At 38.0% G+C, this 15,701-nt stretch overlaps 1 protein-coding gene and 1 long non-coding RNA gene across 2 annotated transcripts in view; one reads left to right on the top strand and one right to left on the bottom strand.

Moving 5' to 3' along the window:
• Positions 1-880, top strand: part of LOC138989158 (uncharacterized) — a 40,946-nt gene extending 40,066 nt beyond the window's left edge. Inside the window, exon 3 of the long non-coding RNA XR_011465369.1 lies at positions 751-880. This is a non-coding gene — a long non-coding RNA (uncharacterized lncRNA). The remainder of the gene's footprint in view (positions 1-750) is intronic.
• The window catches only part of AK9 (adenylate kinase 9), a 123,846-nt gene that overhangs the window by 39,444 nt on the left and 68,701 nt on the right, over positions 1-15,701 (bottom strand). The window contains exons 24-30 of the mRNA XM_070376484.1: positions 14,476-14,565; positions 13,822-14,022; positions 13,352-13,473; positions 9,745-9,957; positions 7,852-8,112; positions 5,832-5,956; positions 665-884 (exon numbers count right to left, since the gene is read on the bottom strand). Coding sequence (XP_070232585.1) covers positions 665-884; positions 5,832-5,956; positions 7,852-8,112; positions 9,745-9,957; positions 13,352-13,473; positions 13,822-14,022; positions 14,476-14,565 — 1,232 coding nt within the window. The remainder of the gene's footprint in view (positions 1-664; positions 885-5,831; positions 5,957-7,851; positions 8,113-9,744; positions 9,958-13,351; positions 13,474-13,821; positions 14,023-14,475; positions 14,566-15,701) is intronic.

Raw genomic sequence — 15,701 nt, 5'->3', positions numbered from 1 at the left:
ACTCATGTATTGCCACCTTGAGCTGTAACAAGGGAACCTATCTGGATATTTGTCACATTTTGTATATCCATTCATCAGTTGATGGACATTGAGTTGTTTCCACTTATTGGCTATCATGAACAATGCTGTGTGAACTTTCACAAACACATTTTTACATGGTCTGCTTTCATTTTCGTTAGATTCCTAGGAGTGCAATTACATAGGTTCACTATAACACTTTTGAACATTTTATGGAAACTTCTCAGAATACAGTTTAGGAAAAGATATTTTAAGCTAATACCTGGATTTATTTTACTATGGGCTAAAATGACCTTGATGGTTGGTGTTGGAGCTAGTGAAAGTCAATGAAAACTTTGAGTTTCAAGGTTTGCTCTACTTGCTGCCTCGTCCACTGTGCTCCCATGTCTAGTACAAGGATACTTTGGTGCAGCCACTATCTTTAATTTTGTTTGCCTTGAAGAGAGAAGCATTAACATGCAGATAATCACAAAGGCCTCAAATAATTCTTAACTCTTTCATGATAAATTGTTAAAATTTGATGAAAATAGTTTGCATACTGAATGTGGTATTAAAATCAGAAAACTACATTTTTGTAAAGGTCACTTTATAAATTGGATAGTTGCTGAACACATTTACCCTCATGCTTTTTCAAATGGATACATACCTTGATTTTTGCCTTCATTTCTTTGATGAGTTTTTTCCTTTCTAATTTCTTCTTTTGTTTTGCTTTCCACTTTCCAATTTGGACAGGAAGGAGGCGATCAGAAATATCTTGATCATCAACTTGTATAAACACAGCAGCATCTGGGAAAAGCCCATGTTCCCCCAGGAACTGGACCTCATCTGGATACCGCGGGAAACCGTCTAATACAAAACCTGTAGAACTATGTAGAAATTTCATAACTTACTTTATTTGCTTAAACTATTCTATTATAAATATTGATTTAAAAATGAAAAAAAAGTACTGCTAAATCTCAACTTTATATTAGATGTCCAATGAAACTTTTAAAAAGTTTAAATAGTTTATTGTAGTATCTTTTATTTCTTTTAATATTTCTACTTGTATAAACATGCTGCTTCTTCTCCCAAATGTATCAAATTAGATTAAAGTTATAATATTTGATATTTATAGTATAAAATTGTAGTCAATCAGTTTATAGACAATTACTGTTAAATACAAGTTTACTAAAAGTTGTGAGAAGATCACAGGAAAGGAGAAGGTAAGTTCTCTGCTTGGGGTGAGTGCCCATCCTAATGATGGTGTCACCCTTTATGTAAAGAGTTTGTTTGGCTGCCTCCCTACCCCCACCCCTCTTTACTGAGAATCCTTTTAGTCATTTTTCTCCTAATGATGTTCCTCTTCCCTCCCTCTTTTTGTAAACAGTGACAATTATTAATGTTTTCGTGGCTCGTATGTGTAGGATGATTATATTCAAATAGGATCATCAAACTTGCCCAAGTATGATAAAACTTTAAGAATCATGAAAATAACTTGGAATGTTAACACATTTTCATTAGGGAATATTTATAATACAATCAGGCTTGGAGAGGGCTTCCCTGGTGGCACAGTGGGAAAGAATCTGCTTGCTAATGCCAGAGATGCAGGAAACATGGGTTCAGTCCTTGGGTCAGGGATATCTCCTAGAGGAGGAAATAGCAGTCCACTCCAGTATTCTTGCCTGGATAATCCCATGGACCGAGGAGCTTGGCGGGCTACAGTCCATGGGGTCACAAAGAGTTGGACACAAATGAGTACTGAAAACATACCCAGGCTTGGAGAACTTGGCTTGGTTTAGTTTGGTCCCTTTTTGAATGAACTTATTCTGTTTCTCTAAAATTTGGTTTAACTATTTATATTTAAATACACATTTTCTTCTTCATATGAATAGGGTTTTCAAGAACATTTGATAATTTTAGCTCTTAACTGGCATTTAGAAATGTTGTATCCTTTCTATTTAAATGGGCAAATTTATATATATTGCCTTAAGATATGTTTCCTTTTCTTCAGAGATGCCTTCAGCAAAATCTCTTTTGTTCTAGTCGTCACTTCTTTGTCAATGACATCTACATCTTTTTTTGATGATACCCTTACTTGCTTTATTTTTTTTTCACCTTTATTCTCTTTATTTTTTTTTTAATTTTATTTTTAAACTTTACAATATTGTATTAGTTTTGCCAAATATCGAAATGGATCCGCCACAGGTATACCTGTGTTCCCCATCCTGAACCCTCCTCCCTCCTCCCTTCCCATACCCTCCCTCTGGGTCATCCCAGTCCACCAGCCCCAAGCATCCAGTATCATGCATCGAACCTGGACTGGCGACTCGTTTCATACATGATATTATACATGTTTCAATGCCATTCTCCCAAATCTCCCCACCCTCTCCCTCTCCCACAGAGTCCATAAGACTGATCTATACATCAGTGTCTTTTTTGCTGTCTCATACACAGGGTTATTGCTACCATCTTTCTAAATTCCATATATATGCGTTAGTATACTGTATTGGTGTTTTCTTTCTGGCTTACTTCACTCTGTATAATAGCTTCCAGTTTCATCCATCTCATTAGAACTGATTCAAATGTATTCTTTTTAATGGCTGAATAATACTCCATTGTGTATATGTACCACAGCTTTCTTATCCATTCATCTGCTGATGGGCATCTAGGTTGCTTCCATGTCCTGGCTATTATAAACAGTGCTGCGATGAACATTGGGGTACACGTGTCTCTTTCCCTTCTGGTGTCCTCAGTGTGTATGTCCAGCAGTGGGATTACTGGATCATAAGGCAGTTCTATTTCCAGTTTTTTAAGGAATCTCCACACTGTTCTCCATAGTGGCTGTACTAGTTTGCATTCCCACCAACAGAGAGTTCCCTTTTCTCCACACCCTCTACAGCATTTATTGCTTGTAGACTTTTGGATCGCAGCCATTCTGACTGGTGTGAAATGGTTACCTCATAGTGGTTTTGATTTGCATTTCTCTGATAATGAGTGATGTTGAGCAAGTGACAAACAACTAATTTCAAAAATATACAAGCAACTCCTACAGCTCAACTCCAGAAAAATAAATGACCCAATCAAAAAATGGACCAAAGAACTAAATAGACATTTCTCCAAAGAAGACATACAGATGGCTAACAAACACATGAAAAGATGCTCAACATCACTCATTATCAGAGAAATGACATCTAAATCTTTACCTCTACATCCAAGCTCTTTTTTGAATTTTTATTTAGAATTTTCAACATAACGGCCTAGTTTCTCTATCTGAGTGCCCTTCAGGAGTTATATATACATCATACTATCAAAAATCATGCTCACTGTTACCCTTCTACATGGCTCTTCCTCTGACTCACTAGGGTCCAGGGGCCAAACTTCAGAGACCCTTCAACTCCCTCCTGCTTCTCACATACAGTAGCTGCTGCTGCTAAGTCGCTTCAGTCGTGTCCGACTCTGTGCGACCCCATAGACGGAAGCCCACCAGGCTCCCCCGTCCCTGGGATTCTCCAGGCAAGAACACTGGATTGGGTTGCCATTTCCTTCTCCAATGCATGAAAGTGGAAAGTGAAAGTGAAGTCGCTCAGTCGTGTCTGACTCTTAGCGACCCCATGGACTGCAGCCTACCAGGCTCCTCCATCCATGGGATTTTCCAGGCAAGAGTACTGAAGTGGGGTGCCATTGCCTTCTCCTATTAGTTACTGAGGTATAGCTAATTGCATTACATTACTGAGATATAATGGTAGAAATGAAAATGTTGATTCAGAAGAGGGTTTGCCAAGACTTAGCTACTGTATGGGAGAAGGCAATGGCACCCCACTCCAGTACTCTTGCCTGGAGAATCCCATGGATGGAGGAGCCTGGTAGGCTGCAGTCCATGGGGTCGCTAAGAGTCGGACACGACTGAGCAACTTCACTTTCACTTTTCACTTTCATTCATTGGAGAAGGAAATGGCAACTCACTCCAGTGTTCTTGCCTGGAGAATCCCAGGGATGGGGGAGCCTAGTGGGCTGCCATCTATGGGGTTGCACAGAGTTGGACACGACTGAAGCAACTTAGCAGCAGCAGCAGTAACTAATAAGCTCTCTCTAGGATTGAGTGAGGCCTTTTAAAAATGTGCTGATTTTTTCCTAATTATAAAAGCAATATATTTCACTATAGAAAATAAGAAATTAAGAAAAGCACAAAGAAAGGACAAAATTATCTATAATCTCATATCCAATAAGTTATTGACATTTTGTTTTGTTTCTTTCTAGTTTGTTCTTCATTTGTTGAACTTTCTATCATAAATAACTGTGTATCCTCTTTTTTTAGTTTAACATTATATACTAAAATTTCTCATGCTATTACAAACTTTTCATTATAATAAGTTTTGATGGTAGTGCTAATGTTCAGCTATTTTATTTAGGCTTTTAGAATTTCACTTTTTCCTTTTCTTCAATCCATATGTTTATTTGTTTGTTTTCATGTGTGATGTAAGATTAGGAGCTAAGTTAATGAAGAACATCCCATGATTATGTTGTCGCAAGCAACATGCCTAAGTTTACCTCAACTGTTGATATAATATAGGGAATAAGAAATTAAAATTAAAGTGACTAATAATCCCACTTACTCAGTTAGGTCAGGGACTAAGTAAAAGAGAATGACCAGAGAAGCACTGGGACCTGCTAGTTTTTTTTAATTCTCATTGATATAGTTTCCTTATCTCCAAAATGAGAAAATAAAAGTTCCTGTCCCATAGGGTAGTTATAAGGATCAAGGAACTTAATATGAATACAATATAGAAGAACAGTATTTTGCACACAGTAAGTTCCATATACGTGTTTGCTATTAGCAGTACTGTAAATATCATTTCACTTTATTTTGGTGGATATCAAGGTAAGAGATTGTGGTTACGAAATTGAGGCAGAGTTTTACATTCTGGTGACCTGTAACTCTTAAATTTGTTCTGTCTGGGGTCAAGTTGTTCCTGGCTTTTGGTAAAGGTATAAGACTATGGACAGCTATTAAGTGATGTGAACAATAACCACAATATAGAGTGTTGCTCACCAACCAGTAGTATGGGGGTTAAATCACAACCCACTGTAGTCACCTACTGACAATGCACCCTGAAAAGAATTCAGAATGAAAAAATAGGGTGAGGCATTCTGTCTATTGGATAAATGGGCCCCTAGATAGTAGACTGCCTATCTCAGGAAGGATTTCAATGACCCCAGATTCTTGCATTTTCCCAAATGTAGAAAAGCACTAAAATCATTAACTTGGGATATTTGTTCTTCATGATTAGCAGTAATCTTTTTATCAAGATGTATGCTTAACTACATGTATTTCCTAATCATGACTGAGCTTCCCTGGTGGCTCAGATGGCAAAGAATCTACCTTTGGGTTCCATCTCTGGTCTTGGGATTGATCCCTGGTCAGGGGTCTTGGGAAGATCCCCCGAAGAAGGAAATGACTACCCACTCCAGTATTCTTGCCTAGAGTATCCCATGGACAGAGGAGCCTGATGGGCTACAGTCCATAGGGTTGCAAAGAGTCAGACATGACCGAGCGACTAAGCACACACACACAGCCACGACTACACATTATAATCCCCGGGAGGCTCCAATGGCTAGGTCCCCCTTGCACCTCAAATTTTAATTCAATTGTTTGGAACCTCTGGCATCAATATTTTAAAAATAATCTCCTAGATGTTTTTAATGTGTGGAATCACTAGTTTACATTGGAGTAAAGGAGAAAATTCTTAACTTTATGTTGGATTACATTTTTAACTTTTAAGAATAAAGCAAATGAAAGTCAATAAGTGTATAAAAGTCTATATAAATTAAGATACCATATCGGTTCCTTAAACCACCACTCAGAAAGAATTGCTTCAAGGATTTCAAGAGGCAATGGCTCATTTTCAGTTAGGTTTAATCTGATTGCTTCTTCTTCTTCTGTAAGTTGCACTTCCTGAGGCTACAAACAAGAATTATAAAACAAACAAAACTTAAAATCTATAAATAGTAATATGTTACATAGTTAATATAAGACCTGTTTTTCTCAGGTCACTTTTCACTGTTGTTTGTAAGCATTTAAAAATCTGAGTACTTTTCTTCAAACCAATATTTAATATCAGTTCAGTTCAATTCATTCACTCAGTCGTGTCCGACTCTTTTCGACTCCATGGACTGCAGCACGTCAGGCCTCCCTGCCCATCACCAACTCCTGGAGTTTACTCAAACTCATGTCCATTGAGTCAGTGATGCCATCCAACCATCTCATCCTCTGTTGTCCCCTTCTCCCTCCACCTTCAATCTTTCCCATCATATGGGTCTTTTCCAATAAGTCAATTCTTTGGATCAAGTGGCCAAAGTATTGGAGTTTCAGCTTCAACATGAGTCCTTTCAACGAATATTCAGGACTGATTTCCTTTAGGATGGATATGAAATTATACTTACTATTGCTAAGAGGGGGAGAAGGCAATGGCACCCCACTCCAGTACTCTTGCCTGGAAAATCCCATGGACGGAGGAGCCTGGTAGGCTGCAGTCCATGGGGTCACTAACAGTCGGACACGACTGAGCGACTTCACTTTCTCGCATTGGAGAAGGAAATGGCAACCCACTCCAGTGTTCTTGCCTGGAGAATCCCAGGGACGGGTGAGCCTGGTGGGCTGCCGTCTAAGGGGTCCCACAGAGTCGGACACGACTGAAGTGACTTAGCATAGCATAGCATAGCATTGCTAAGAGGAGCTACTAGCAAATAGCATGACTAATCTTGATTGTCTCATCATTTTTACTAAAACCAAGATCAATCTATATCACACACCTATAAAGGTTAACTGATTTTTGTCACCTATCTTATAACTACTCAATCTAGATCCTGATTAAAGGATGGGCCAGGCAGGCAGTCATCTAATATAATCTGTACCTGTGTCCATTTATAGAAGATCATTTGGAAAAAAAGGGTTCAGATATATCAGAAATGGTTAAAAGGCGAGTTAAAATAATGAACTTTCTCTATACGCCCAGATAGAAACCACCTAAGAGATACATTGAGGGCAGGAGGAGAAGGGGTGACAGATGATGAAATGGTTGGATGGCATCATCGACTCAATGGACATGAGTTTGAGCAAACTCTGAGAGATGGTGAATGACAGGGAAGCCTGGCACGCTGCAGTCCATGAGGTCGCAAAGAGTCAGACATGACTGAGTGACTGAAGAACAAAAAGATACATACAAACTTTCTTATGAGGAATCATTAGAAATTAATATTTTGAGATCTCTACTGGTGCAGGGGCAGATTTTTTATAGTATTATTAATAAATAGAAAACACAGAACACAATAACAGAAATCTTATCATCTAGATCAGACATCTCAAATAACATTGTTGTTTAGTCACTAAGTTGTGTTGGACTCTGCAACTCCATGGACTATAGTCCACCAGGCTCCTCTGTCACGGGATTTCCTAGGCAAGAATATTGGGGTTGGTTATCATTTTCTTCTCCAGGAGAATCTTCCTGATGCAGGGATTGAACCTGCATCTCATGCATTGGCAGATTCTTTATCACTGAACCATTTGGGTAGTCCATCAAATAACAGCCCCAAATAAATGCTATACAACACTCTTGTCAGGGAAAGCTTTTCTGTTTTTCATTGGAGTCATGTAAAACTCAGTACTCTATATTCTAGATGAGTAGCAAGGTCTGTATTTAACATATTGAGAAGATGACTCTTAAATTACTTTTATGGGCTATTTTTTTTTACTTCTTCGAAATTGTATATAGAGAGTTTTATACTACTTATATTCTACTCCCTCAAAGTAACACTAGTAAGCACAATTATCTGCAAAGAAAGTATTAATATTCCTACCAGCTTCTTTGTATTTTCTTCCTCAATTGTAACATTGGCCTGAATTGCAAGCTCTTCAAGTTCTTGTTTTACAAATTGTTCATCCTCAGAATCGTCCTCAAATTCAGGTCCCACTTTCTTTTCAGTTTTGAGCATTAGTTTTTCTTGAAGAAATTCTTCAAACTGAATATGAAAAATGCCCAATTTTTCTGCCAGCTGTCTTCCACAGACAGTTTTGCCAGAGCCATGGGGGCCGAGAAGGCATATTCTTAATGGCGGAGCCTGAAATAGGGGATAAGTCAAGGATGGGGGTAGAGGAGAGGGACAGTGAAGAAGAAGAAGCTTTAAGAATTTAGAAAACCTTACTTAGGCTTATTAACTGCTCTCCCTAAGACTGAATTATCACTTCACAAACTCAAGGATGTTTCGACATTAGGATACCAATTAACATGATTCATGGCATCAACCATGAATTCAGGGAGCATCAACAAATACAGAGCATCTTGATATTAAGTGCTCCAAAAGGCATTTAATAAAATAAAATTAATTTTGTTTCTTTTTAAAAGTTTTAATTGTGGAAGAATGCAAAGACATTTTCTTAGTACGAAAAACACCACCACCACCACCACCACCACCACCAAAACCTCTCTACCAAACAAAAAGCCCACTGATACAGGAATGTTAGAGGTGCCTTCATTAAATCTGCAATCTCTGTATTGGAGACAAAGTGAAAGTAGTGAAAGTGTTAGTCGCTCAGTCATGTCTGACTCTTTGCGACCTGTGGAGTCCACTAGGCTCCTCTGTCCATGGGAGATAGGGAAGCCCCCAAACCAGAGAATCCAGAGAGACCCAGGTGTATGGACTGTCCACTGATGCTCAAGCTGGTCAAGAACAATGATGAGGTTTGGGATGAAGGAGCAGATAAATCTTTTGTAAATGTGGGGCAATGACTCATAGATGACAGCAAGAGTGGGAGATGGTGATATATTTGGATGGAATGAGCCTCAAAGAGGCTCGCAGTAATGGATTTTGAGCAGCAGAGGGAAGCAAGCACAGCCTCATCACCTTTTGTCCTTGTGAAGGAAATGGTCAGAGAAGAGTTTAAAAGTGTATGCAATAGCCATGAAAATGGCCCAAATTATCCAGAAGAGTTTAAATTGTGTTTTACATGCTCTGTTTAACAAGGCATCAGTATTATTGAAAGTCCTGACAATATGTTGTTTAGTGGCTGAGTCATGCCCACCTCTTTGCAACCCCATGGTCTGTAGCCTGTCAGGCTCCTCTGTCCATGGAATTTTCAAGAATACTGGAGTGGGTTGCCATTTCATTCTCCAGGGTATCTTCCATACTAAGGGATCAAACCCACCTCTCCTGTACTGACAGGCAGATTCTTTACTGCTGAGACACCAGGGAAGCCCCACGACAATATACTTTGATTTATAATTTTGATCTTGTAATCCCATTCTAGGGAATTATACTAATAAAATAATTAAGAGAAAGAAAGAATGATATGCCCAAAGATTTCCTAAGTACTATTTCATATCTATAATGGCAAAATCACAATATTGTGAGGAAAAAAGTCTAACAAGAAATTAGATGTTAAAATGGTACATCAAAATGATTAGGAAATAAAATAAGTCCAATAAAATTACAAGCAATAAATTCAACTGTGACTTCCTATAAAATACTTCAGCTAAAAAAATGTGTTGATTTGATGTAAGGTATTACTGAAGAAATAAAATAGATAATTAGATTATGTTATATTCTAAAAAGTTGTTCTTAAAACCTAGATATTGCCACCATACTGTTTTATTATACTGTTGACTTCACTATTGAGTAAAATGGTGGAGACTGGTAACAAGTCTCTAAACAAGGATGCAGGAGCATTCATCAGGATGGGAATATTGTTTTCACCTTTAATGGTTCATCATGAGCCACATACTCTTCAGGCTGCTCCAAAAACTTTTCTTTAGCTTCAGGACTTGAAAAGTAATAGATCTTTTCTCGGTATTTAGCTGCTTCTTCTGGGTTGCCTGGTTGTAGGACGAAGTTTTCTTTGAGAGCCACTGGACAAAAGTGCTTTGTATCTCCCAAATGCCTTCTCTTCTCCTTAATTATATCTTCATTCTAGAAATATCATTCAAAGTTTGGAGAACACTATTAATGCACTGTTCTCATAATACTAAAGAGGGAATTATAAAAATGCATCTTTGAATAGTATTTAATCCATAACAATATCCCTTTAAAACAATCCACAAAAGACCAGTTCTTGTACTATTTGAATTCATCAAAAAATAAGTTTCTTATATTCCTCTGAGTTCAAATCCCAAGTGTCTTTATTTTATAAAGAAAATGAAGCAGCATTGAGAATGAAGGTGTCCCAAGCCCTTTATAGACAAATGTGTAATAAAAACCCTTGTAATGTGTGGATGGATGCAGGGTCACTGTGAAGTCAGTTTCTAAAATAAAATTATTTCCAAGAAGTAAAAGCTGAGTCAGGGTCACAACTTCTTAGTCATTGAAAATGAAAATGGGCGATGTCTCAGGATTTGCTTTGTTTCCTACTCAGTGGATATATAATCAAATACTTTGGAAAAATTTTATTTTATTCAATTGGAAATGCGATAGATGAAGAAACCATGTGTAAAGTCCCTTAGGGACTCTAGTACTTAAAGTAAGTGAAAGTGAAAGTTGTTCAGTTGTGTCTGACTCTTTGCAACCCCATGGATGGTCCATGGAATTTTCTAGGCTAGAATACTGGAGTGGGTAGCTTTTCCCTTTTCCAGGGGATCCTACCAACCCAGAGATCAAACCCAGATCAAACCCAGGTCTCCCCTATTTCAGGCAGATTCTTTACCAGCTGAGCCATAAGAGAAGCCCAGGAATACTGGAGTGGGTAGCCTATTCTTTCTCCAGGGGATCTTCCCAACCCAGGAATCAAACCGGAGTCTCCTGCATTGCAGGCAGATTCTTTCCCAACTGAGCTATGAGTGAAGCCCTATATTTAAAGTAAAGTATATTTTAAAAATAATTTTGTGTTGTACAATGCATGCTTGCTGTAAAAATATTCAAAACATAACCACAATGCATGAAGAGTGAACATTTCCTCTCACCTTTCCCTTCCAGTACTGTCTTAACACTCAATCATTTTATGTGTATTCTTTCAGACTCATTTTTCTCCGTATAGCTTACACATTTACATACAAAGACACAAATTTAGGCACAAATACATTATTTTTTAAGATAACAACGAAATAATACTTTGCATGACTATTCTACAACATGCCTTTTTTTCTTCCCCCAAACAGGATGTAAAAAACAACTTTCTGTAAATGTGCAAAACTAATCTCTACTTTTCTTGTGTCACTCATTCAATTTTTGTGTCAGAGTTATGCAAGCTTCAAAAGGAGCTGGAAAGTATTGAAATTTTTCTATGCTATGGAAGATTTATAACATAAGACTTATCTAACCAACAAGAAAAGCCCTATAACTCCCTACAGTTATTTTTGTTTGTCCAGCTTTTATCTTTTATCTTAAGCACATTTTAGTAATTTGTATTTTGAAAATGCTTTGTATTTTGACTTTAAAATTTGTTAGTATAAAGTTGTAATTTAAAATGAACCTCTTTCAAAATCTTATTTCTGTTTCAAATGTTATTTACTCCTCCTTCTTTTTACCTCATTTTACTTGCCAGAGGTTTGTCTATTTTATTGCTCTTGTCAGTAAACCAATTTTTCATTTTTTTTGAAGGTAGGCCTACTGCTTTTATTTGGTCTTTTTTTCCTAGTTCATTAATTTTGGCCTTTAATTTCCTTCTTTTTACTTTACTTGGTCTATTTTGTTATGCTATGCTTTTTTTCTCTAGGTTCTTGACTTGAATGACTAATTAATTTCTCTAGTCTTTCTTGTTTTTCAATAAATGCACTTAAAGTAAGGTTGCCAGACTTTTAGCAGATAAAAAATGAAGGCTCACCAGTTACATTTGAATTTCAGTTTAAAAAAAAGTGAGATATGTGTGTAATAATGATAAGGATTGGGGCGTCTTGGAGCAAGGGATTCTGGGAAGATGGTGCTTTAAAGACTCTCCTCATTTCTCTACCACCTCCTCAGTGTTTAACTGCTAGAGCAGGTGGTGGTTGGCCTCTGTGGACGTCTGAGGGCAGACAACTGTACAACACTCTTCACCACTATGGACTGGATGAGTATCTGGAGACAAGCATCAGAGGGACCAGAGCATCGAGATGGCAAGTCTTAGGAGGAGTTTTCCTGTAGAAATCTGTGGATTTCCTGGGGAATGTTAGCATCAGCAGCTACCACCCTTTGTGGTCTCTGTGGCCTGCAAGAGACCAAGAAGGAGCTGTATGGGTGGGAGGAGTCCTCCCTGACCTTGCATCCGGGCAAGTATGAGGAATTCAGGTAATTGGGCTTGTCTCAGGCCTCAGCAACAAATAGGTGGCCTATCTGTCACTATACTCCTGAATGCTGGGGAGAAAAGTCAGTTTGCCCTTCATAAATTTTGAGGATGTTGTCACCTAAAGCACTCCAGCAAGACTTGTGAACTCTACTGAGCCAAAATAAGAAAAGAAAAGAAAGAAAGAAAACAACCACCCCTCTCAGGAAGCCTAACACACACTGGAAGAAGGGATGATAAATTAGGAAGAGTAAAAGTGAGGTAAAGACACTATGTTATCAATGAAGACCATACTTAAAAATTTAAGTTTTTAAAATTACAGACAGCTTGAGAACTGTTTGCAGGTACAAGAAAGACACCATGTTCTTGCAGACCAGAGCAGGTCACAAAAGAAAAGAGAGAGTCTGAACATTATTGGGACAAAACCCACACCCTTTAACCACCCTGACTGAGAGTCTCAGCAGTTTCTTAGGATAAAGTATCGAAAGCTATTAGCAGAATCACACTGCATAACATTTTTTGTTTGACACATACATATTTGGATTTAAGTCAAGCAACAAGTTAATTACAAATGAATGTTTGTCTAACCTATTATTTTGCTTTATTTATAAAGACCAGAATTAAAGGAATCATTTCCTATTTTATTATTGATACATGCCTTAATTAGGAGGCTATCCCTTGAAAATAGTTATCAAAATTGTGGTGCCAAGGGAGTAGATTGGTGCCTAAAATGAGTTGTTCCTCTTTGAGAAAACCACTTGTTTTCATGCCATCAGCCCTTCAAAGATGCCATTGTTGTATTTTACATAAAACACCCACTTCTGTTAAATTTATAAAATATTTCTGTCTCTAATATGTATAGATTTTTCCATGGGAAAAAAATTTAAAGTTTTCTCTTTCCTTTTTTCATGGGTGTAACATACTGTCTAAGTAGCTCTGGCATTTCAGAGGTCAAATGAAGCTGAGTGGAGGCAAAATGTGTTGAAAATGTTTACAAATCTGAAGATCCCTGCTTGTTTTCTTGAAGCCTAGAAGTGCCAGTAACCACTCTGGATATGTGCACCTTCAGTGACGTGACCACGGGCAGTGAGCAGGAGAAAAGCCCCCCACCTCTTCCTCTTCCTCTTCTTCCTCTTCTAGCTCCTCATCGACATCGGCTTCAGCCTGATAGTCTTCTGTTTCTTCATCATAATCTTCTATAGTTAATTCCCAAGCAGCATGGTGAAAGGGTTCTTTCAAAAACAAACACAGTTGGGAAGACATTTTTAGGATAAAAGCATATGAACATATTACAGTAGCAAGATTAAGAAAATTAACTGTAGGGCTGGTCTCTTAGCTTACATGTGTAGGCAAACAGGCCTTTCCAAATTCTTTAGGTGACAAGTGGCCAGTTTGGCCAGTGCTGTGTGTCCAATGGCTGTTCTGATGGGTGTTCTAGGACAGTTGTTAAATATTTTAAATATCATCCCTGGATATACTGAATGTTTTACTTCATAAACCATAGGCTTTAAACTTTCACAGTACTTTTAATAATATGGCTTGCTCACGACAATAAATGTTATGATTACAGCAGCCCTTACTTTCCATAATTTCAATGACTTTTTGAAGTAGTTCCTCTGGAGTTTTGCCAGCAATCTCCAGGTTTAAAATTTGAGTAAAAGAGTCACTGATAGCTGTTTCCACCTGTCTCCAGGCAGCGTAGAAAGAGCTGACATTCTCTCTAATTGAATCCATTTCAGGAACATCAGGATAACCATCTTCCGGAAATTCAGGTAGTAGAACTTTTGAGTAAAATTTAAAAGAAAGAAAAAAGAGACTTTAAGCATTATATCTTTAGCTATATTGCCAAAATAATTTATAATACTTTTTAAACATTTAAAAGAAATAAACTTAGAGTTCTAAGCAATAATATGCATTTATAAATTCATATTTCAACTATGCTTTGTTCATTGTTTTGGCTGTAGATGAATTGTTACTTATAAATAAAATCCAAATTATTTAGATAATATGAATTTCATATGGCAACTTTTTTAATAAAAGTAGAACATAAAATTTGTTGAAAAACTATTATAAGTTGGCTAGATACACTTTTTAATAAGTTAGGCAAATATAACACACATCAACCAGCATATAACTGGCATAGAAAGAAATAGGCAGGAAATTGGTTTTATGCCTAAAATTGTAAGAGAATATGAAAAGCATTTCTATGCACTACTTTTATTTTATAATCTAACCTGTTTCAGGTAATTCTTTAGTTTCCAGGCCCTCTCTGGATCCTTTTGGAAATTCTGCTCCAACTGTAGCATCCTCAGGAGGCTCAGATACTTAAAAAAATATCTAATAGTTAGTGTTTGAGTTTTAAAAAATTATTCCTTTATGAAAATTTTGGCACAAAGAAAATATCAAAAGTTTAAATTGTGTATACTATGTCAAATTGATAATACAGTTCTCACTAGGTAAAGTACTGCTGCTGCTAAGTTGCTTCAGTCGTGTCCAACTCTGTGCGACCCCATAGACGGAAGCCCACCAGCCTCCCCCGTCCCTGGGATTCTCCAGGCAAGAACACTGGAATGGGTTGCCATTTCCTTCTCCAGTGCATGAAAGTGAAAAGTGAAAGTGAAGTCGCTCAGTCGTGTCTGACTCTTAGCGACACCATGGACTGCAGCCTACCAGGCTCCTCCGTCCATGGGATTTTCCAGTCAAGAGTATAGGAGTGGGTCGCCAGTGCCTTCTCTAATTAGGTAAAGTACTGATTTCCCCTAAAACCGAGTTCCCCTGCTGAGTTTATGATTAATCTCTTTATTCAAAACATTATTCCCTTTCTTGTCCCCTCTGACCTCATTTCTGTGCTCAGTTCAGTTTAGTTCAGTTCAGTCGCTCAGTCATGTCCAACTCTTCGTGACCCCATGAATCGCAGCACGCCAGGCCTCCCTGTCCATCACCAACTTCCGGAGTTCACTCAGACTCACGTCCATCAAGTCAGTGATGCCATCCAGCCATCTCATCCTCTGTCGTCCCCTTCTCCTCCTGCCCCCAATCCCTCCCAGCATCAGAGTCTTTTCCAATGAGTCAACTCTTCACATGAGGTGGCCAAAGTACTGAAGTTTCAGCTTCAGCATCATTCCCTCCAAAGAAATCCCAGGGCTGATCTCCTTCAGAATGGACTGGTTGGATCTCCTTGCAGTCCAAGGGACTCTCAAGAGTCTTCTCCAACACCACAGCTCAAAAGCATCAATTCTTCAGCGCTCAGCCTTCTTCACAGTCCAACTCTCACATCCATACATGACCACAGGAAAAACCATAGCCTTGACTAGATGGACCTTTGTTGGCAAAGTAATGTCTCTGCTTTTGAATATGCTATCTAGGTTGGTCATAACTTTCCTTCCAAGGAGTAAGCGTCTTTTAATTTCATGGCTCATTTCTGTGCTAAGTGAACACTAATCAACCAGAATCAGATAAC

Source organism: Bos mutus, chromosome 9 (assembly GCF_027580195.1).
Source record: "Bos mutus isolate GX-2022 chromosome 9, NWIPB_WYAK_1.1, whole genome shotgun sequence".
NCBI classification, from domain to species: Eukaryota; Metazoa; Chordata; class Mammalia; order Artiodactyla; family Bovidae; genus Bos; species Bos mutus.
The sequence above is the reverse complement of the archived record's forward strand: the minus strand, read 5'-3'. Positions and strand labels throughout refer to the sequence as shown.